The following is a 21,733-nucleotide window of genomic DNA, read 5'->3' on the forward strand; positions in this document are numbered from 1 at the left end:
AAATTCCACATCCAATCTAATTCTACTAAGCAGTGTAAACCGAAACTTCCAGCTAGCGTTCCTTGAAGCCACTCTGTAGACATTTCCTGCCTGTGCTGGTTTTTCTGAGGGAAATGTTGTTGAGTGTGTTTGTTGTGAGTTGCTGGGCTTTCTACGTTGGGTCTGTTGAGCGTGCAGGCTATCTGTGAATTGCCGTGAGAACCTACGCGAACACCAGAGTCATCTTATTGCACAACATCTGAGAATCTTTATAAAAGTTATTTTTATCTTTTATTATAGCTCTGCTCTTATTTTTCTTTCCCAAACCAAAAACAAGGAGTGGGGCAGGAGAGAAGAGAAAATAGGGTTGTAAAAGCTCCCTCAGAGAAGAACTCTGGATACTCTATGTTCCCTAGTTACCTGAACCCTGACACCCCACCCTACCCCAGCAGAAAACTAGGAAGTTGGAATCAGGCATTATCATTATGGGCAAAAAAGAAGATAGTCAATTAAGACTATAATCTCCTTAAATAAAAATATTATGGAAACACTAGCCAATTGATAGGCGTTTACATCTTATTTGGTCACAGAGGCGTAGAAAAGCCCAGAAACACATGGGTGTTTTCAGTTCTTTCTCAAAGCCCCAGCCCAAACCAAAGGGCAGCAAGGAGAAAAAGAAAAGAAAAAAAAATAACACCATATATATGTGTATATATGTTAATATATTAACTATATATAAACATCATATATATTAATATATATTAATTTTATGTCCTAAATTTGTGACTTTGGACCTCAAGTGAAATATGTATCTTTCTCAGACTTGGGAAATTGACCCTCTCTCCCTCTTTCTTTGTGTGTGTGTGTGTGTGTGTGAGAGAGAGAGAGAGAGAGAGAGAGAGAGAGAGAGAGAGAGAGAGAGAATGCACAAATATTTAAACTCACAAAGTGTCTGCTTCTAAAAGATGTGGGCTGTATTTATCATGAATAGTCCTTTTCAAAAATGCCTTTGATTTCTCTAAGAAGCTGCCCTCTAAATGTTAGGGACCCGGGAGTGAACGAGAGCTAAAGTTTACTTCAGCCTAAAATAACAGAAAACTAAACCTGGGAAACAGGATATCATGTTCCAAGTTCCCTCACAGTTAAGGATGGACTCTCTGATGATTCCTGAGCTGACTTTTTATCTTCACCTAAGTACGAGAAGAAACAGTTGAAAACACATGTTGTTTCTCGAGGAAGCCTAACTGATTTTTCAGAATGCAATGTTTAGAAATGAAAAACCTTACATAATATGGCTACCCGTGTTTTCTGCCTCTTTTCATCTGCTCAGTCCTTGGTTTAGAGGGGAGACTAAAGAGCATTATTTGTGCCTTAGAACATGGATCAGACAGCACCAAACAGCCAGTCTGCTTTGGATATTTGGACATTATTTATTCCTAACCTAACATTGCCTCTCTTCTTTTCTTCTTTTCTTTTCTTTTCTTCTTTCTCTTCCTTTCTTCCTTTCTTTCTTTCTTTCTTTCTTTCTTTCTTTCTTTCTTTCTTTCTTTCTTTCTTTCTCTCTTTTTTGGATCAAATATCCTACTCCAAATTCAACAGTCTGCCCATAGGCGATCCTGGAAGAATATGGGATCAGAATGGAAGAACATTATCTATTCTTTCCAGTTCAAGCTCAGCATGGTTTCTCATGTGTCTGAATGTCTACTATGTGATTGTGTAGGATGAACTTTGCACCCACACCCTCCCATAAACAGATCAATCATTCCCTGAGTGATAGGGCCATTCTCAACACCTTTTGGTACAGCATTCTGAAACAATATCAGCCTTCAAAGGATGTAAAAGAGTACTTTCATTTTTACACACACACACACACACAGGGAGGGGTGGGAATGAGAATCACAAATAGATGAGTCATCAACCCTCACCTCTAGTTTTTTTTTTCACAGAATTTATCACAGTATCTAAACTTTAAACACATTTGTATTTAAAGTATGTCCATACTGGCATGCCTCTTGATAAAAAAAAAATTCTAGAATTCTAATTTTAAGATCTCTCTTGGTTCTAGCTAACTTGGCCATGGAATATATATACACATATAAATACATATATATATATATATATATTTTCATGGAGAAATCTTTGTATTGTGGAAATCTGAACAACTGATATAAAGCTCCATTGAAGGGCAATGATGGAAGCTATTTTCCTAGCAAGCATCTATTTGAGGCATGCCTGTTTGTACTTTTAACAGATTCCTTATCTGGTGGGGGCCCTGTCACTCTGTGAATCTGTGCAGGCTAAATTCACTATGCTGGAACCCAGTTTAGAATATCTTACCTATGTTATCTCCCGCATCAAATTCTAATAGATATCAGAGTTCAGAGGTGTCAAAATACATCAAACTATCAAAGTTCTGACTTCAACAATTGTATGGAAGTTGTTAATAAACCATATTTGGATTGTTGTTTAATTGCGTTATACTGCAAACCACACTTGTGTCTCAATAAAGAGCTGAGACATGAGAGAGTCCCTATTGCTTCCACTACCAAAGGCAGCCAACTCAGATGCCATTGGTCTCCAGGTGCTAGAACATTGCAAACAAAGAGAAAACCCACTCCACTGTTTGTTCTGTATATCATGCCTTGCATTACCATGCTGGTACTAGAAACCAAGGGAGTTCCCACGTTGCCTTTCATGTACATTTACTTAGCTCCTAAATGTCCCTGAGGCAGAATTTCTTTCTGTGATTAGGTTACAGTTAATAATAAGAATCTCAAATCACAGCACTTTTTAAATATATATATATATATATATTGGAAGAATGGTAAGATTTCCAATAAGGCTTTACTTGGAAATGTCCACGAATATTCATCAACACCCAAAATGTTTTCAGAATTTTGAAATTTTATCTCCTTATGTGCTTTCCCTTTTTTTCCCCTTGAGTTCTTGAATCTGTGCTTAGTTGGTTTTAATTCTTTAAAATGAGAACTAAAGCCTACCCACTCCAACATTTTCAAGTTCCTTATGTATAAAGTGATGTTTTAATTAAGGAATCAAGGTTCCCATTAATTTTTAAGATCAAATGTTGCTATCAGACAAAGCCTTTCTCAAAGTGAGGCAAAGAAAATAACAATCTAATTTGCAGCCCCTTCAGATCACAAATCTCTCCTAGTGACATGCCTAAGAATGGCCAAATCCCCTCCATCTAAGTATTTCCAGATGTGGAAAGTCTGTAACTCTGTACAGATGCCCACTGCTCTATTTGGCAACTCAAACTTCATCTTCTTTATATTTAATCAAAACCCACTGAAAATTCTGCTTATTATTCCTGGTTTTGCTCTTGAGGACTGAGATACATAATTCTTAGCCCTTCTTCCTTAAGTAGGGTTTCGAAGTTTCATCTTAAAGTCAGAGTTTCAACTATATTTTTAAGAACTTTACCAGGATCCCAAGGAAATGGAAATATAAAATAATACTATTGCATTTGCTTACACAGAACAAAAATAATGCTAGCCAAAGAGTAACAAAAATAACATGATCCTGGTGAACTTTTAGGGCATTGCTGAGGTACCCTCAAGTCCAAACACATGGAACTTACAGAAGTTCAACTGTTCAGGTTTGTCTTTTGATCTCTGCCTGCCACTTCCTTGAAGTTATTTACCCCTTGCATTCTTAGATAGCTATGTTCTTACTGAATCTGCGTCACAGTGAGAGATAAATATTTTGAAAGAAATGTTGAAATACTTGCAAACATGATGGGTTTTTGAATACATTTTTGGATGATCATGATTGAATGTATAAGTACTTTCTGAAGGAACACATCATCCAACATCCAAGTTTCTACCTTAAGCTATTTACTTTAATAGCTTTATGATGATTCTCTGTTTCCTCTTTGGGACCAGAATAACGAATTTCAATGTTCTGGGTGAGTGGATTGTCCAGTGTGGTATCCTTTGCTTATTTCTGTTTTTAGGTTTCTCATTAAACTGCATTAACAACTTTTAAAAGAAACCACAGATGACTCTCGAGAGTATAACCCATATATAATCCTGTCCCCTGGGTGATTTTAAAAGCACACGTCACTTACACCCTTTCAAATGAAAGAACTATTTATGGTTGTGACCTCTCACGTGACTAGAACAAAAAATAAACTTAACCTCACAGACTGCTTCTAAGAATCAGTGTGCCATAATTCTGTCAGATAGCTGAGGTCAGGAGGCATGTGCCTATCCTTTGGGTGATATGGATACTTGACCCCGAGGGAAATTTCATGTTGATATATATTTCGATCATAACATCTGGGGAAGATTTAGGCAGCTGTGAAACAAAGTGGTAGGCAGTAGTGCCGGGAATGTTTCACAGCCAGAGAGCTGGGGGACAGAGAAGGAGCACTGACAGGGGCACAGGACGAGGACATGTGATCAGCTGAATGTGGAGTTCAGTGCTGAGAAGCACCGAGAGATTCAAAGGCAGCATGTTTGCGATGTGGGCAGAAGGGAGCTTATACTAAATACATATTACAGTGTGTTCAGAGAGCTAATTTAATACACGGTCTTTCTTTTCCTAACAGGAACATAATTTAGCTGCATAGAACAATTAGCAGTCTTAGTTGGTGGTTATGATGAGCCATTTTCACAAAGATCTATTTTTACTTTTAAAGAGCATAACTGAATAAAACACCATGCTGTGCTCAATGATTTAATTAGCTTCCCCTACTGGAAGACAAGCTGCTCCAACCCCCAGACCACACCCGAGTATCTATCCCCTTCCTGACAATAGCTTGCCCTAGTTAAATAGCATTAGGGAGCTTATCGACTCAGCGTTAGAGGAGTGAGGGGGTCATAAAGAAAGAATTCTCCTTTACTCCTCTGAGAGCCAAAAGTAGACAAGCCACAGGGCTAAGGTAGGTTTCATGCATCATGGGAGGCAACATATAAATAATCAGAAGACTTATTGGTCATGGACTTTATGACTCTGACAGTAGCCAATGCCAAGGGCAACTGCAGTGATGTAGGGGTAGAAGTAAGCTCAGGGATGGAGGGAATAGCAGCTAAATGAAAATTCTGTGTCATCACCTATGAGTGTTAACTATACACATGAAGATGATTGGCATGCTTTTAGAATGTCTTCTTGTCTAAACATATGCAATATGTGTGTATGGCATATATGCCCATATATGTATACAAATAAATACATTTCTATTTATGGATGGATGGATATGCATGTTCATGTACAGATATGTATGCATATGAGCAAGATATTTCTAACTTAACCTACAGGCTATCATGTTTGTCCACATTGACGGTGTCTCTTGCTGGGGACTGAGACACACCAGCCGAGGATGTCTTCACGCTGCATGTGACACTTCCCGTGGAGTTAGAGCTTGTATAAAATGCATGTGCTACTTCCACAACTAAAATGTGTGTTCATATCATTGTCATATGATCAAATGAAATTGCCACCCCTTGTTTTCTTAGACATGAATATTCTAGGAATTCTAGCAAATACATTTGAGAGACCCATTGAACAAAGGAGTTTCTACTAGGTTCCAGGGGAAAGTGGTGCCCTGTTGAGTACCTTAGAACCCAGACAAATCTGCCTGGGCAGTTTCTGGCAAGGCAGAAAGCAACATGACACAGGGGCCTTCTGCCAGTTCTTACTAATTTCACTGCTGCTGAATTCTGCTTTAGAACTCCCAACGGGTTTCAATTATCACCTCTATGGAGGTGACCAGAAATCTCAAAGCAAAAATCCCCAGTCATGCTGTTTAGCCTTCTAGGTTAATGAATCCTCCCCTGGTCTCTGTCACGTTAGTGAATGTGGTAGGGGCAAGGACTGGGCTAACGCTTCATGACCCGTGTAATAGGAGGTTACAAAAATGATTACCTTTACAACACTAGAATTCTGTCTTTCAATAACACTTCATTCTTCATCCTCCCACCAGCCTTACTTAAAGAGGGATTCCAAAGAAGACAGTTCTTCGACCCAAGGGACTGGATACAGGAGACTTGCTAGGTTGCCTGTTTCTTGCAACACAGCCCCAGCTTGCTGCATAAACACTTTTTCCATAGGTACATATTTTTATGTCTGAGAAACTTCATGGGGTCAGGATTGTACCGTTTTCCTCTGTACCTCCTATTGGCTCACTAAATGGGACACTATATACTTAAGCAACGACAGGCACTCCTGGACCACATGGCTTTAACTCTTTCTCATGCTCAGAACTACCACACACAACAAATAAATTTAAAAAAAAAAACCTACAGGAGGTAGACTTAACGATGAAATCATGAAATCTGCGGCGTCTCTGCTCACATTGTTTTGAAACACCAAGTCTTAGACGTGTTATTTTTCATGTACATCGCTCCTCAACAATAATGTAGGATCTAATTTTTTTCTCTTCTTGGGAAGGGAGGGGTGCAATTTCTACATGTACCAGGGCCCTTACAGTAGTTAGTACTGCATCTACTTTCATGCCAGGGTCTTATTGGTGTCTTTGTTGGAGTTATTGGGATTGGCCCATAGCTACCTCTATCCTAAATTTTCTCTGGGCTGTTTTGAAGCATTCTCAGAGAAATGTGAGATGGTGGTTAACGAAAATATAGTCCTGTGTCTCAGCACTGGCCAGCTGGATAACCAACTGCTTGGCCAAATGTTTGGCTCAATCTAGGAGCTAGAAGGCTCCATTCAAAGACAGGATCCAGTCCATTCTAGGGATTATATTTGTCATCACAATATTTCCTTGACAGCCCCAACAACTGAAAACCTCCTAACAGAAACCCAGTGACTTCAGCTCCTGGAAACAATCGACTCCAGACCCTCTGCTTCCCCTCCCTGTAAAATCTAAGAGAAAATTGCAGTTCTGAGAAGGATGCTGGGAAAACATTACTCTTAGCCACCCCCTCTTCCCCAGCTAGAAATGATGCCAAGTTTGGTCCTGAAATGACTATAGGGAGTCTCTGGTAATGAAGCCCCCACCCACTCAAAGTCTGCTTATACTTAATATGGTACATTATATCCATCTTTTCCAAATGATGATATGTGATTCTGATGAACAAATTGTCCCCATTAGACTGTGAGATTAAAGGTCACATGCAGAAACACAGAGGAAACATTTTTCCTGGGTTCAAGAGAAAAAGAAAAGGGAAGAAAGCCAAAAGAAAAGCCCTCAGATACACCACTTGTGCTTGTGACCCACACCTAACTTGGAGATTTTTGAGTAGAAAGCGGTTTTCCCCCTCCGCTTCATTACCTGATCCCTCCAGATCCGTGGCATGAAGAGAAGAGATGATCTCATAAAGCTGTTTCTACCACAGTGGTTTACATTAAGAAATTTGTGACAGGAGAAAATATAGTATGGAGCAGAGTTTAAAAAAAAACCCAATACATGGAAAAGAGGGCCATCAGACATGATTTCAGAACCTAAAATGTCATGAGTGAAGCACAGACGAGGAAGGGCCAGGCATCCTGAGAGTCTGACCACGGAACTGGTGAGATGAGACTTTGTCCTTGGGTCAAGCCTTCCTTGACATCCTGAAAACTGAACTCAGAAAAACAAAGCTGAACCCCCTCTCACCACTGTATCCACCAGCCTGCAGTCATTAGCCTCAGCCCAAAATGCCAAACGCTGTTTTCCTACTGAAGTATATTGTTGCGACACAATTGGCTACTTTTATTTTTGCTATTTTTTTCCCAAGCCAATTAGACTGCTTTCTCTTATCACTTTACAAAGCTTAGGACTAAACATTTGAAGGCTCCATTTCCTACAACCACTGTCCTAGACGGGCCCAACCTTGTCCCTGAAACAGCACTTAGAATCGCATGGCTCTGGAAACTAGCTATGGGTTTTCACCGACTCCTGGACACATCTTCCCTGCAGCAGAAGGCAGAGATGGCTACACATAGGCAGTACCGAGCTGTACAAACAGCCCAAGCTGAACCAGTCCTCTGATCACCAACAGCCCAGCGGCCTGGGATGACCCCTGGGCAATCTCTCTGCTGTACTTCAAGCACAGACAGCTCCCATGTGGCTCCGCCATACCTCAGAGACAGAGCACACACGTTGACGTTACCCCTGTGGCACCTCCCAGCTCCTGCGTGATGAAACCAGAGGGGGTAGGGGGCATGCAAAGCCACTAACTAGTCTTGGTATATTTAGTCTGCAAGGGGAAGTGATTTTACAGATATGTTTCCGCAAGACATCCGGGAGGGTTTCAAAAGACCTTCAGACAACCTTGTGGTTGGAAGACTGAAAGTAAAGAGAGGAGATAGTATATTTTCGAAATCGATGGGTGATTACAGTAGATTTATGTGGTACAAGGGAAAGATGAATGCAGAAAGGGAGGAGGGAGCAGTGCCATTTATGTGAACATCCTCAGAATCTTTGAAATAAATTAGACAGGTGAACGCAGAAGTTCATGCTACTTGCTGGAAGCAATAAGGATCAAATTTTGTGGAGCAGGTACTCCACAAATCTCCAGGTAGCCTGCCTCCTTCTCAATGGGCTATCATGTCCTGTTGTACATCCCGGTAGCCCTTAAAACCTGGTAGTGTGGTCTCAGACAGATCCTTGCAGGAGAGAGGCGGATATGAATTCCATTAGCTTCTTCCAGGGGAGCTGCCCAGTGGCCGGGAGGGCGTAGGTGATACGCTTGCTCGAGTTCTTTGGGCCTGTCAACCAGGGTCAAACAGCAGTTTCCAGGTCCTCGTGGCCAATGATCTTAAAGTTCTGTCGGCTTTCTAGATAAGCAGCCAAATCTGGATCCCCGGCCTGCTGTGCTCGTTCTTGGGGTGTCTTTCCCTATAGATAACAGAAGGAAAACAAATAGTTGGAGAGCGATGATGCCCGTAGGTACAGACTTGGACTAGCCAACAATGAGTCCCTCCAAAGAACCCTTCCATGCTGGATGCTTCAGAATTTACGAGAGGCTTCAAATCCATTTTCTTCTATAATCAGGGTCATATAAACATGTGCTGGTAAATTAAAGGGCGATGACAGAATATGCGTCTCAAGTAAACAGGACGTCATAGACTCTCCCTGAGCCTGTGGGGAGAAACCGTGTACAAGGAGTTTGAAAGCCAAGTGCTTTTCAGAAAGAGACAGGGGAAGTACTGGATAAAGCAGGGATTCTATTTCAGGATAATAATTCCGGGTTCCTTTTTACTAAACACGGTGAACGAAGTAACAGAAGCCAAGAGGAAGAGCAGTAACCCACAAAGCATCCAGGAGGGACTTCCTTGGCTTGTCCCAATACACATCTTCCCAAGAGTTTACTCCTTCAGTCTGCACCTAATGCTAAATCCCTAGTTTGAGGTTCCTATACTGCTTTTACACAACTATGGTAGCCCATCTTGCCTTTACTTTGATAATGATGAGGCTGACATCCCCACCTCACAAATATTCAGAAAAATAGGGTAAAGTGAACCCGAGTGGACTTGTAGTGAATTCTTGCCAAGAATGATCTCCGAGGATACTGCTTATATCCTAAAAATTCCGAGAGAAGTTCCATCCACAAGTTTGTTCAGCTTTAAACTAGCACCATGTTACAGAATGGTCAGATTAACGGATTCTAAAAAAGGAATGTCGCACAGATATATTACTGTGTGGTAAGATCTATAGAGCATAATTTTGAGTGAAAAGTTATGATGTTCAGTGGGATGCCAGGTATGACTCAGACTGGTTTTAAAAATGAGAACCAAGCAGACATACCTACATGGAAATAGAGATTAAATTTAATTATATTTATGTCTAAGGGAGGAGATTTCAAGTGACTTTTGCTTTTCTTGTAAGCTTTTCTGCATTTTAGTTTTCTGTGTACATTCATAAAAATCAAAGTTATTTATATTTTGAAAAAAAGGAATGCACTTATATAAACCCAAAATAGGAAGAAGTCTCAAATACCTTGAGTCCATTTATCTAAGAAACTTAGAGAACAGAAGACAACGGTTCCCAGGCCAGACCTCATGTTCACTTTGTCTCTCTGTTCCTTGTGTCTCTTTCCCATTTTGAAATAACTGAACTGTATACAGGACCAGCCTCTGTGTAAGAAGTAGGCAGCAACCATATTGGGGTATGAATTGCATCCATCAAGCCTGGTCTCCTGGGTGGGGCCTAGACTAACCCTGCCTATGAAGTATGAACTTCTGGATTCAGTTAAACATTAAAATATTTCAGTGAAACTTCATCCTGGGAGGATGGCACACTAAGCATCTATCTGTCATTCGAAACATGCTATCTGCTTCTCTAAACAGGTAAACAAATAGATTAGGTAGACACGAAGATAGAGTTCAGGTGTGTTTGATAAGGCTAGGGATGCCAAAGGGTTACCAAGGTATTCCATGTAATGTAACTCACTCGGAAGTGAATGAGAGGTCCATTCATTAAGGCAACTTATGTCACTGGGTTTGCTGTCCTTCGAGAAAAGTCCAGGGCCCAAACCGTAAGTATGTAGATTCTCATCATGAAATCAAAATAATGGAGTTTATAAATCCAATGATCAGACTTCCAAGTTCTGTGCGCGCATGCCATAGCTATAGTTACTGGCTCAAAACCTGTTCCTACTTAATGAAAGCCTTCAAATTCACCAAGACTTTAAAATTCTTCTTTGAAACAAAGAGATATAGTTAGTGATTGTCCTTTCTTACTATCTACTCAAAGTCCTTCAAAACTCCAAGTGCTTATCAGGACAGAAGGTTGACTCCTGAGATTCTCTCTCTCTCTCTCTCTCTCTCTCTCTCTGTGTGTGTGTGTGTGTGTGTGTGTGACTGTCTGTCTGTCTGTCTGTCTGCCTGCCTGCCTGCCTGCCTTCCTGTCTGTCTCTGTTCCTGTTTCTGTCTCTGTCCTTAGTCCACTTCCCTGAGTGGACAAGACCCCCATACTCCATCCATCCATTCATCAACTGCCTCTTGACAGGTCCCTGTGAATTGAACCTGCTGAGGATGGCACCAGATCCAGTTCTCCTAGACTGTTCCTGGTACACTCCCTCCATCTATGGGAACTTTCTGATAAAGGTGGCTTAGATGTTCTACCAACAGCCTCTGGTCTCAAGACCATCTTAATATGCTTATATGCTCTGCAGATTTAGAATCTGACCTAAGAACGGAACCATGTTTCAAACCTCATTGACATAAGTATCACTGTGGGGCAAAACACTGGGCAATTAAAATGATATAGGGCAGTGAACTCTGTTACTCTCGGTTGTCCTATTGAGGCAGTGGGATATTCTGTCATCAAATGAGGAGGGCTTGCTGGCTCAGTATCATGCTACAAGTCAACAGAGTTAATGATACAATAGCTATTTTTCCTCTGGTTTTCGGCTCCCACACCCATCAAGAGTAGTGGTTTGCATGCTAATGTAAGAAAACACATAATGTAAGACTTGGATGAATGTGTCACTTCAGTTCCAGGGAATCTGACCCCTCTTTTGGCCTCAATAGACTCTAGAATACATGGCGCATATCCATGTACTCGCACGCAGAAATATACACACATGCATTTAAAATCAAACAGATAGATACGGAATGATGTGGATCTATTACAGTTACAGCTGTTACCATCTCAAAGTGAGGTCCCCCCCATTTGTGGAGTCAACCAGTAGGCAAGCACTTTGGCACCCATGCATGGAGCAATACAAATCACAGATTTTTAAATGATATTAGATTTGGTGCTAAAGATGAACACGAAAGATACTTCCTAGTAGCTAGGCTAGGTCACTCACACCGCCTCATCCCCATCCTCTGGCTGTGGGTCTCCCTTGCCTGCTGGTGTTTCATCAGGACGCCTCGAGTCCCCCGTCTTTCTTTAGCATGTATAGAGGTCTATAAAGTACCACAGGCGAATGCACAGTCTCCCTTTGTGCTCCTCCATTTAAATTGCAGTTTCTCTAAATGAAGCACTCTATTTTTTCCTCCTTTTCCCAAAGCTCCAGGCCCTCCCATGAGCACAGAAAGGATGCCTGTACTGCGGGCACAAGTGGAGGCCATAGTGCCTGCGATCTCTCACAGTGGGAGGATGCTTGCACTCACTCATCCTGTTACCTTGGAGTCTGTCTGTCTCAGAGATGCTCCCGCGTCCACCAGAAGCTGGCACACGGCCCGGTTCCGTTGGCAGGCGGCCTTGTGCAGTGCGGTCTCGCCCCTAAATCAAAGATTAAGAAACCAGGCAAGGGTTGGAGACAGATGAAGTGATGGAGGCAGCAGAAGAATGAGGGGCTTATCCTGCCCAGTTGCTGACACTGTGTGCTCTTTAGCTTCCTTCACTGTAAGTAGTTGAGGCCCAGGACAGCAGAATACATGCATGCTAGGGAGGTGGCCTGGGGTGTCTACAGATACCTTGTTACTCTTTAACAGACGGAGCATCTAACTTTAGCTATTTCTCTAAACTGGGCATGGCTTGGTGGTAATTGTTTTGATCACTACTATTGGATTGTCCAATATATCCAAGCACTTGAAGCAGAGCATGGATGTATCTCCACGGAGTTTTGCACACTCCAGTCCTTCTGGCATGGTAGAAGTCATTTGACCTTCATGAGTTTGTCCTGCAAATTCAACTTTGAGGAGCCAGGTTGCCTTCTTCCCCTGCTATTCAGTCAATGTTGGATTACATCTATCAAGTGAGCGGCTGTCTGAGAGGCTGTAGTAGACTCCAGCAGAATCCAAAGGCCCAGATTCTCTTACATAGACAATATGCCTGAGACCAGTCTCTTAGCATGTAGGGGAGGGGCAAGGAAAAGTAGGTGGACGCTCATCTGTCTGTGAGGTGTGCTAAGTGAAGGATATTGCCATTCTGTGTCCCCGGGTATAGAGATGCTTAATGCCAACATGTTTCATGGGAAATCAAATGCCAACCACAAAGAAGCCAAACCAGGATGAATGGCAGCCCTACTAACAACCATGCCAGCACAACGTCCCTGTGGACCAGCAGCTCGTAGCTATGTCCTTTCTCACTTGCCCTCTATTCTATCTGTCCATTCTCACGTCTACGCCCTGACTATCAGCTCATTCCTCTCTAAACCTGCTCAGTTATCTTTATCCTTTGTCTGACTTCTTTGAAACTTCCTCGTGGTCCCCATATGGCTTTCAGAGTTAAGGATTCATCTCTTTCTTACTGCTGTTAGTGGAAAAGTGGTTATTCGCATGCCAGAAGAATGAGAATAATGGAAAAAACATTTTCAGCTTAGGGACCATCCCAGAGGTTATAACTGTTTGAGTAACCATGTTTCCAGTTCTCCAGGGGTGGCATGCCACTTGCTCATCACAGACTGGCTCATCACAGTCGTGCCATTACATGCAGCAGATGTCTTAAGACACGGATGCTTCATTTTCTCATAGACCCCAGATTTAACAACAACAACAAAAAAAACACTGCGTATGGTAGAGATAAAGATACATGTCCTTATTTACTGTCAGCAGTCCAAGTACCAGTGTAAATGTCTCTTGCTGGTAGGGTGCCTAGAGGCAATGACATTGCCTATGTAGGTAATCGTCACAAGACAAAGTATTGGTTTCTATTGTGTCTTTTATGCAGCCGATTACCTTTGCACCGCTGTGAATATGATTTAAAGGGGGCTTCCAATCAGTGAAGTTAAAACTGCTATGCCTCATGGACAAGCTATGCTCTGAGGACAACTGTTTAGACTTTATAACGAAATGCAATACTCACGTTTCACTGTCTGCCATATCCAACAATTCTGCAGGTCCTAAACGACAGCAAAAAAGAAGAAAAAAGCAAAGCAAGATGCTCAAAAATATATTACAAAACTAATTGTTGACAGAAAAATCGATAGGTGAATAATTTAAATGATGAGGAAAGGCGAACCGAAAAGATAAATTTGGTGACCAGGTTAATAATAAGACCAAATGAGGCTAAGAGGATTCTCCATCACCAGTTTTCCGTATGCCAGCTGTCAATATGCCTGATAGCTCAGTGGAAGAGAACACCCGCTGTAAAAACAAGAGGACCTAAGTGCAAATCTCCAGCACTCAAATTTTCATAAAGCTGGACATGGTCCTGTGAGCCTGTAACCTCAGCACAGGTGGGCAGAGAAAAGGAGACCCCAGGACGTTAATGACCAGCCAGCCTGTCTCAAGGAAATCATACAGAGAGCTGGAGGAAAAGACACCTGACATTGTCTTCTTATGTCCACAAGAGTGACTGCACCCACACGCATGTGTGGGTCCACCAAGCACATACGACAGACACAGACACATAGACGCACACACTGAAAAAAGATTATTTCTCAGTGAAGTTGAAGAAATCAATTGGAATACAATAACTGGAAAAATCATTGTATCAGTAGAGAGAAAGGGCTAAATGAATAAGCTTTGGGTCTTTTTCATTCCCAGCTACAGGAAGGGGCTTTCTATATTATAATGAGAAAAGTAGACACATATGTCATCTAAATGTCATATTTTGGAGATACTCTTTGAAAATTTTCATTTTCAAAATGGAATAACTGCCTTGCAAACATGTCAGATGATTATAGATGCCCCATTGCAAGATATTTCTTCTAAGTGGTAGAATATAGATGTACAATGAGTTGGCCTTTCTCTTCCTCAATGTCTGTTTACTAATTAATTCACTACTACAAACACTGGGATCTTCGCTAGTCTACCTCCTGACCACTACTTCCTTCCATGAACTCTCTCGTACTATTTACTCTGAAGGTATCAGTTAGACACATTTCTTCCACAGAGTGCCTTCTGTGCAGACACCACTCCCTACCTATATGATACCTACTCTTTATGTGTATATTCTATTGTCTTTCTTAAGTACTATAAATTGTAACACGATGGCTGGCTTGTTTTCTGTCCCTCTTGGTACCCCACAACCGGCAAGTTCCAAAGAAAATCACACACAGGACTCCATAAGATTATAAACTGATTGGCCCATTAGCTCAGTCTTCTTATTAACTAATCCTTACACCTTACGGTAACCCATAATTCTTGTCGGTGTTAGCCATGTGGCTCAGTACCTTTTCCAACTGTCAGCTCACATGTCGCTTCTTCGGTGATCTGGGCAGGAGTGGAGAGGGAGCTTCCTAGAATACTCCCGTTCTCTTTGCTCCACCTCTACTTCCTGTCTGGTTTTCCCACCTATATTTCCTTTCTGGCCAATCAGCATTTTATTAAAATACATGATTGACAGAATACAGATAATTCTCCCGCACCAATAAATTATCACCTAAACAGAAACTGTCCTAGCTCAGTGGGCATTGCTGATCACATTATTCAACATGACACTTGCCAAACTACTTTAATGTTGCCTGCTTAGTTGTTTTTCTGTCCCTTGAGACTCTAATAAACCTCTGGAAGTTTTGTACTTTGCTTTTTTTCATCACTGTGTCCTCCCTTGGTACTGATCATAGAGTCTGGTCCCAGGCAACTGCTTAAATGTTTGACTGGATTCATGAATAAACCTGCTTTGGAGTGCCGAACATGGTTCTGGTACAGAACAGTTCAGTCTTTAGAGATATAATCCGTGTGATTTCTGACCTATGTTGGTGGAGAGCATTATCACTGAAAGCTATTTATTACATATAATGTAAAAAGAAATGAAGAGAGGTTACAAGTACAGATTTCTAACCATAGCTGTCATCGGCAAGGAGATGGTTGAGATTCTCTAGAATCTTTACAACTCTCCTAGCCATCCAAGAGCTAAGTAGTCTCAAATCTTCATGTGGAATGCAGCCAGCATACAGAAACCTTTGCTTAAGAGACTGTTATGTATCACTAAGTTTTCATGCATCCCTTCTGTTACTGATCTTCAAGTGTTTAGATGATGCTCATGACCTTCCTCTTGGGACTCCTTAAAGTGTTGATACAGTTCTTACTCCTTAATGTGTTGATAAGGCTCCATCTTCTCACCTCAGCTAAACTAGCAATGGCCTACCTCACTATGTGTTTCTCAGGCTTTCCCCCACTCTAAGGGCCTTTCTCCCAAACTCCCTATCCATGATAAGCTTCCCTCTCCTGATCCTGTACCTAAAACTGAAATCTTCCTTAAAGTCCAACTATGGCAAGGTCTCCCAAAGAGACAACTGACAAAAGAAATTTAACCCTATGATGCTTACGGGTTCCACATTGTAGCATGTGTTTCCTTTTCAAATATATGTCTTGAATTACTCCAAATCTCTGAAATGTAAGAATCACTTTCTTCTTTCCACCTGCCTCTAAATTATATAAATATTATATCAATTATTGTATGGATTCATTAATGGTAACATTGACCCTCCACCTGGAGTTTCCATGAGTCAGTACAATCTAGAGTATTTAACAGCAGTTCCTGGCACCCCATAAGGACTTGATCAAATGTAGAATCACAACTGTAGTGCTTTGGGGCCCACTACAGCTGGCCACGTTAAGTCAAAACACTGTAACAGCAGTAAAGAAAAGTGACATAAAGGGGCCACTAACTCCCACTTGAGATCCATGCACTCCAGGCTTATTCAGTTTCTGAGAGGTTCAGGAGCACCTGAAGTTCCACCTAAAGAGACCCTGCTATCTGCGGAGAGCCTTTTAAGCCATTTATTTAGACATAAATTCCAGGAACACAGCAGTCCAGCTTCCCCCAGCTGCTGTATTCTCATCACCGCTCTTCTCTTCACAGTGACCAAGGCAACAAAGAGCTTCTGGAGTCTTCTTTCATCATGGCTGACCTTCAAAACTCTGAGTGGAACCCACAGTGAGTCCTAAGACTTGCTGGGTTGAAGGCTCTATGCTGGTAAGGATCCTTGAGTCATTTTGATTGGGCTAAGGCGGTAATAGTGCGACAATCAAAAGGGAAAGAAAGGGGGAAAAAGGACTTTGTTCTTCATGGTGCTGATCATGAGCACCACAGCCATAGCTTCAGAATATCCCACAGTGATGACCGGGTCTGATTTGGGCACGCCCCTGGCTACGCAGGGTTCCTCTGCAGCTGGCAGCTGGCACTCATGCTCTTCGATCACATCTAACGGGACTCCACTTCAGTCTCAGTAAAAGACTCAAAAGTGATTGATGTAATTAACCTAATGTCCCTGGTCCTCCATCAAGTAGACAGCCGGATGATGAAAGAACATTCCAAACACTGGCGAGCAAACAGCCAGTGCAGAAGAGGGAAGGGCAGCGGCCGGATGGCTCCAGGTGGGAACTGTGTTGAAGAGCGCAGACCCTGGGCTTGGGACTCCTTTCCTCCTACGGGGTTTCCTCGCCCAGCCTTGATATAAGGGTCTGTGCCTAGTTTTATTGTAATGCGTTATGCCATGTTCAGTTGATATCTCTGAACGACCTTTCCTTTTTTTTTTTTTTAAGGGAAAGGGAGGAGGAGTGGATCTGGGGAGACGGGAGGTGCAGGGGGGATAGGTGGAAGGAGTGGAGGAAGAAGCTGTAGTCAGGATGTAATGTATGAGAGCAGAACAGAAAAAAATGAATGCCAGCACATTTTACTTGTTGTTAAATCATTTAAAGTGTCAGCCCTTAAAGCGGTGGTTCTCAACCTGTGGGTCATGACCCCTTTGGGGATCCTACATCAGATATCTTGCCTATCAGATATTTATAGTACAATTCATAAACAATAGCAAAAAATACAGTTATGAGTAGCAATGAAATAACTTTATCGTGGTGGATCACCATGACATAAATGAGGAACTGTGTTAAAAGCTCTCGAAGGTTGAGAACCGCTGCCTTAACGAATTACGTTTGCACGGCAAAAGCACCTGGAGGGTAGATGACAAACACATCTGAGTTCAGGCCATCGTTCCCTCCTGGCTTGCACTGCAATGACCTGTGAGGAGCTATGCTTTAACATTGTGCGGAACTGTGCAGTGATCCTGATGTGCAACTTGGAAAATGGGTAGCCAAATAAATAAATAAAAATGATCGACAAAACTCACACTACCTTCTTTTGAAAAACAAAATGATTTTTTTTTTAAAAAGTAGCACCTACTTTTTTGTTAATAAAGGAAAGAAGAAAGACAAAAAGTAAACAGAACTGTGTTTTTCTAACGTGTCAGTGGTTGAAAGCAGGACTTGGGATTTGTTTTGTGTATATGAATATCCCCATTAGAGATGTTCTCCCCTTCCCCCCATGGAATTTGCAATAAGAGCTTTGAACCGCCAGTAGACAATTCATGCTTCTGCCCCTAAGCAGGAGTCTACAGTGGTATGAATGAGACTGCCCCCCCATTGTCTCAGGCATTTGACCTGAGACAACACCCAGTTGCTGGTGTTGTCCGGGGAGGCTCAGGCAGTACAGCTTCACTGGAGGAAGTCACTGGGGGCAGACTCTGAGATTTAAACAGCCTTTGCCACTTTGTTTGTTCTTTCTGCTTCCTACTCGCAGTTGGAGATATGAGCTCTCGGCTCCCTGGACCAGCTGCCATGCCTGCCTCGTGCACCGCCTCTCATCTCTACGATGAACTCTAGTCTACCGTCGTGAGCTCCCAAACTCTTTGCCTGGGTCAAGGTTTATGTCACAGCCACAGAAAAATACTTAACCCAGAATCCTCGCATCTCTAGGTTTGCTCTCTCACCCAGCTATCCTGCACCAGAAAATAAGCGTGAAGTCTTCATTGACGGACTAAGGTGCAAATTCGTCTATGAAATCTTTGCCTTTCTTCCAGGATCCTATGCATGCTGTCGTTGGAACTCAACAGAGGACACTAGCTTGGAGCTGCCATGGCGTGTGGCTTCTCACCTGGGCCTTGTGTTCATATGCCCTTGAATACAGAAGGCAGAAACCAAATCATACACATACATGAGTCTGGGAAGATAACTCCACCTCACAGTGACACAGTTTTAACTCCCTATCCAATGGAGATAGGAGAATTTACTGTGCAGAATTGTAAAAATTTACCTTTAATAATACATTTTATTGTTTCCTAGAACAATAGATGCTAACAACAATGGGTATATATTTTTTTTCTCAGAAGTGTCTGGAACACAAATATCACATTTTAAAAAATAAAATGTTGAGGGTGCTTTAAATCAATTTTGGATGCCAGTGTCAATACTAAGTGTTTTTCTTTTCCCTTCAGAGGAAGAGCCGTAGCTGAACCATGGATTCACAAAGCTGTAGGGTAGAGGGAAATGTCTAAAAACCGAGGAACAGTCACAAAATACATAACAGAAGCAAAGTTGGATAGAACCAAGGTAGGAAGAAGCTCACATTTCAGAGAGAACAGACCGTCATGGCAGGGAAGGCATGGCGGTGGGAGCAGCATGGTTCACGGCGATGGAGTTCCATAGAAGCCGTCAGAAGGCAGAGAGCTCTTCCTAGCACAAAGCTAAACTTTCACCATCAAGCCTCACTCTCCACTCCCTCCTAAGATCCACGGGTGCTCAAAACACCACAATCAGGTGCAGACCGTGAAAACTACAGGAGCCTGTGAAGAACAATTTATATTCATGCCGTAAAGGTGTGTGTGTGTGTGTGTGTGTGTGTGTGTATGTGTGTGTGTGTATGTGTGTGTGTATGTGTGTGTGTGTGTGTGTGTGTATGTGTGTGTGTGTGTGTGTGTGTGTACAATTCAGACTATGCTTAGGCAATGTAGCATGTAGCAAAATGTCCCAAAGCTCTATCTCTCAATGTGAGGAAGTGACTGTTGTGGTAAGTACTGGAACTTTCTGAAGTCCTGATGTTCTGAGAGTGGCCACTCCAGGTCACGTCCACGTGACTTTATTATCTACATTTCATATGCACTATAGAGTATGGGCCTTTTCATATATTGTTTAATTTGTCTCTCACCAATGCATCCAAATCTCTGCTATTCCTTCCAAGGCTCCACAGACTCCCTCCAGGACCTCATTTCCCATTAGTCTCCCTGACGCTGCCAGCAGACCATTCCAAATCCTCCCCTGCCACAGGACAAAGGCTGCACAGATGTGGCGAGAGCTGGCACTGGGAATGCTAACAGCACTGTCATCCTGTCTCAGCAGGACGGTAGTCCTTCTCACTGGGACCAGAGGCAGAAAAAAGTGGGGGTTAAAAAAAAAACCAGAAAAGAAAGACTGGGGTCAGAAAAAGAGAGAAGACAAAATAACCCATTGAAGTAAGAAGGAAATGCATGAGCCGGGTTTCTATCTGAGGCAACAGTAGGGGGCAGCCGGGGGGCACAGGGAGAATAAAGACAAAAGAGCAAAATGCTCTAGGGAGTAAAGGAAGGGGGAGGCAGCCAGTAAAAATGATGGTTGAAAGGAGCTGAAAAGCAGCAACCGCGGGGAGAGTCCCTGCTGGTGTCCCTGTATCCACGGACTCGGCCCTGTCTCTGGAATTGTTTCTTCTTTTCTTCCTCCCGTCGCTTCTCAGGCCTTGAAATAACCAGATTCCAGTTTTCTTTTCCCCCACTAAAAGAAAGCAGTGTTTCACACATCGGAGGGAAGTCCAAAGGAAGATGCCTCCTATGGCTTTCTCAGAACACGCTACATATTCCACATTCCACTCACAGCCCATGCTCCACGGTCGTCTTCAAAAGAGCCCTTGGAAGGAAATAGTATTGCGTGTGCTTGAGATAACTCATCTCTTGGGACTCTGGATCAGAAGGTGGTCCTCCTGATTGAGGATCAGCATCCAATGAAGGGACAAAGCAGACTGGAGCTCAGAGCAGAAAGGATGCTGTGAGGTGAGAGCCAACTTATGGAGCCATGCAGAATATGACGGAGGTACCTTGCAAAGTGCCCAGAAGTTCCTAATAATCATTGTCTGATTAATATATTATTTTATATTATTATAAAGGCTGAGAACAGACAGAAGATGAGAGGGTAAGCAGTGCAGAGGTTCCTCCATCTTGAATTCTTGCTGAGGCCAGTTCAGACTTAACTAGAATTTGAACAGCTTGATGGAGAATCCCATGGAAAATTACCCAACTCTATTCTAGGACCTGAGACCAAGATGCCCCAGGTAACTTAGCTTCTGTTAAACTGCTTGCTTGTGCAAACCTCTTGCTGCAGCTGCTGAGAGAGATTTTGAGATGTGGCTTTTGCCTTTAAAAGCCCCATTAGCCCAAATGCTTGGGGCTACATTTACATCCCAAAGACCTGAGTGCAGTCCCAGCTAGTTGGAATAAAGACTTTCAGTTGGCTCTAAATTATGTCTTAAGTCATTCCTGGTGGCACCCCCCATAAGAAGGTCTTTGAAAACCCTGTGGGATTTCTATTATCAAAAGCTATCAGAGAGATGTGAGCCAAGCTGTTATGTGCATATGCACATACATGAACGTCAAGAGATTTTCAGCATACATAAACATGTCTGTTATTCTCCAGTACACTAAGCATGAAGAGATTATGTTAGCCTGCAGAGAGCTCAAAAAGTACCAAGGACCAAGTATGCCCAAGGGAACGCCTCCCTTTTATCTCTACCTGACCTGAAGAACATCTATCTCACTAGAGGGCTTCCCATCATTTCAGAGAGGTGGATGATTCAAAGATAGTTTGTGATTTTGAAATGCACAAGTTAGCTGGGAATGACAGAGGACACCTCTCACCCCAGTACTTGGAAGACAGAAGAAGGAGGATTGCTACAAGTTTGAGGCCAACCTGCCCAAAGATTTCTAGGTTAGGCAGTCTCACGTCAGATGACCACCTTTTGGACTTTGTGAAAATCCTGAGGACTTTCTTTTCTTAGAAGGAAAAAGCCCCATAGATGAGGGTGACTTTAATTGGTGTCCACGTGCAATATTCCAAAATTTGCCTTTGCTCCTCATCAGCCTTTTGAAGAAACTGTCACAGAAAGGAGAAGAAACCCATGGCATATGTGTGCAGCAGGAATCCTGCCACTATT

At 42.4% G+C, this 21,733-nt stretch overlaps 1 protein-coding gene across 6 annotated transcripts in view; it reads right to left on the reverse strand.

Moving 5' to 3' along the window:
* Window positions 1-1,304: 1,304 nt before the first annotated feature.
* Window positions 1,305-21,733, reverse strand: part of Dgki (diacylglycerol kinase iota) — a 455,950-nt gene continuing 435,521 nt past the window's right edge. For all 6 annotated transcript variants that reach the window (XM_085683757.2, XM_085683755.2, XM_085683753.2 and 3 more), the window contains 3 exons: window positions 13,640-13,676; window positions 12,016-12,115; window positions 1,305-8,779 (listed from right to left, as the gene is read on the reverse strand). In XM_085683757.2, coding sequence (XP_085539883.1) covers window positions 8,663-8,779; window positions 12,016-12,115; window positions 13,640-13,676 — 254 coding nt within the window. In that variant the 3' untranslated portion in view covers window positions 1,305-8,662. The remainder of the gene's footprint in view (window positions 8,780-12,015; window positions 12,116-13,639; window positions 13,677-21,733) is intronic.

Source organism: Myodes glareolus, chromosome 25 (genome assembly GCF_982192425.1).
Source record: "Myodes glareolus chromosome 25, mMyoGla1.1, whole genome shotgun sequence".
NCBI classification, from domain to species: Eukaryota; Metazoa; Chordata; class Mammalia; order Rodentia; family Cricetidae; genus Myodes; species Myodes glareolus.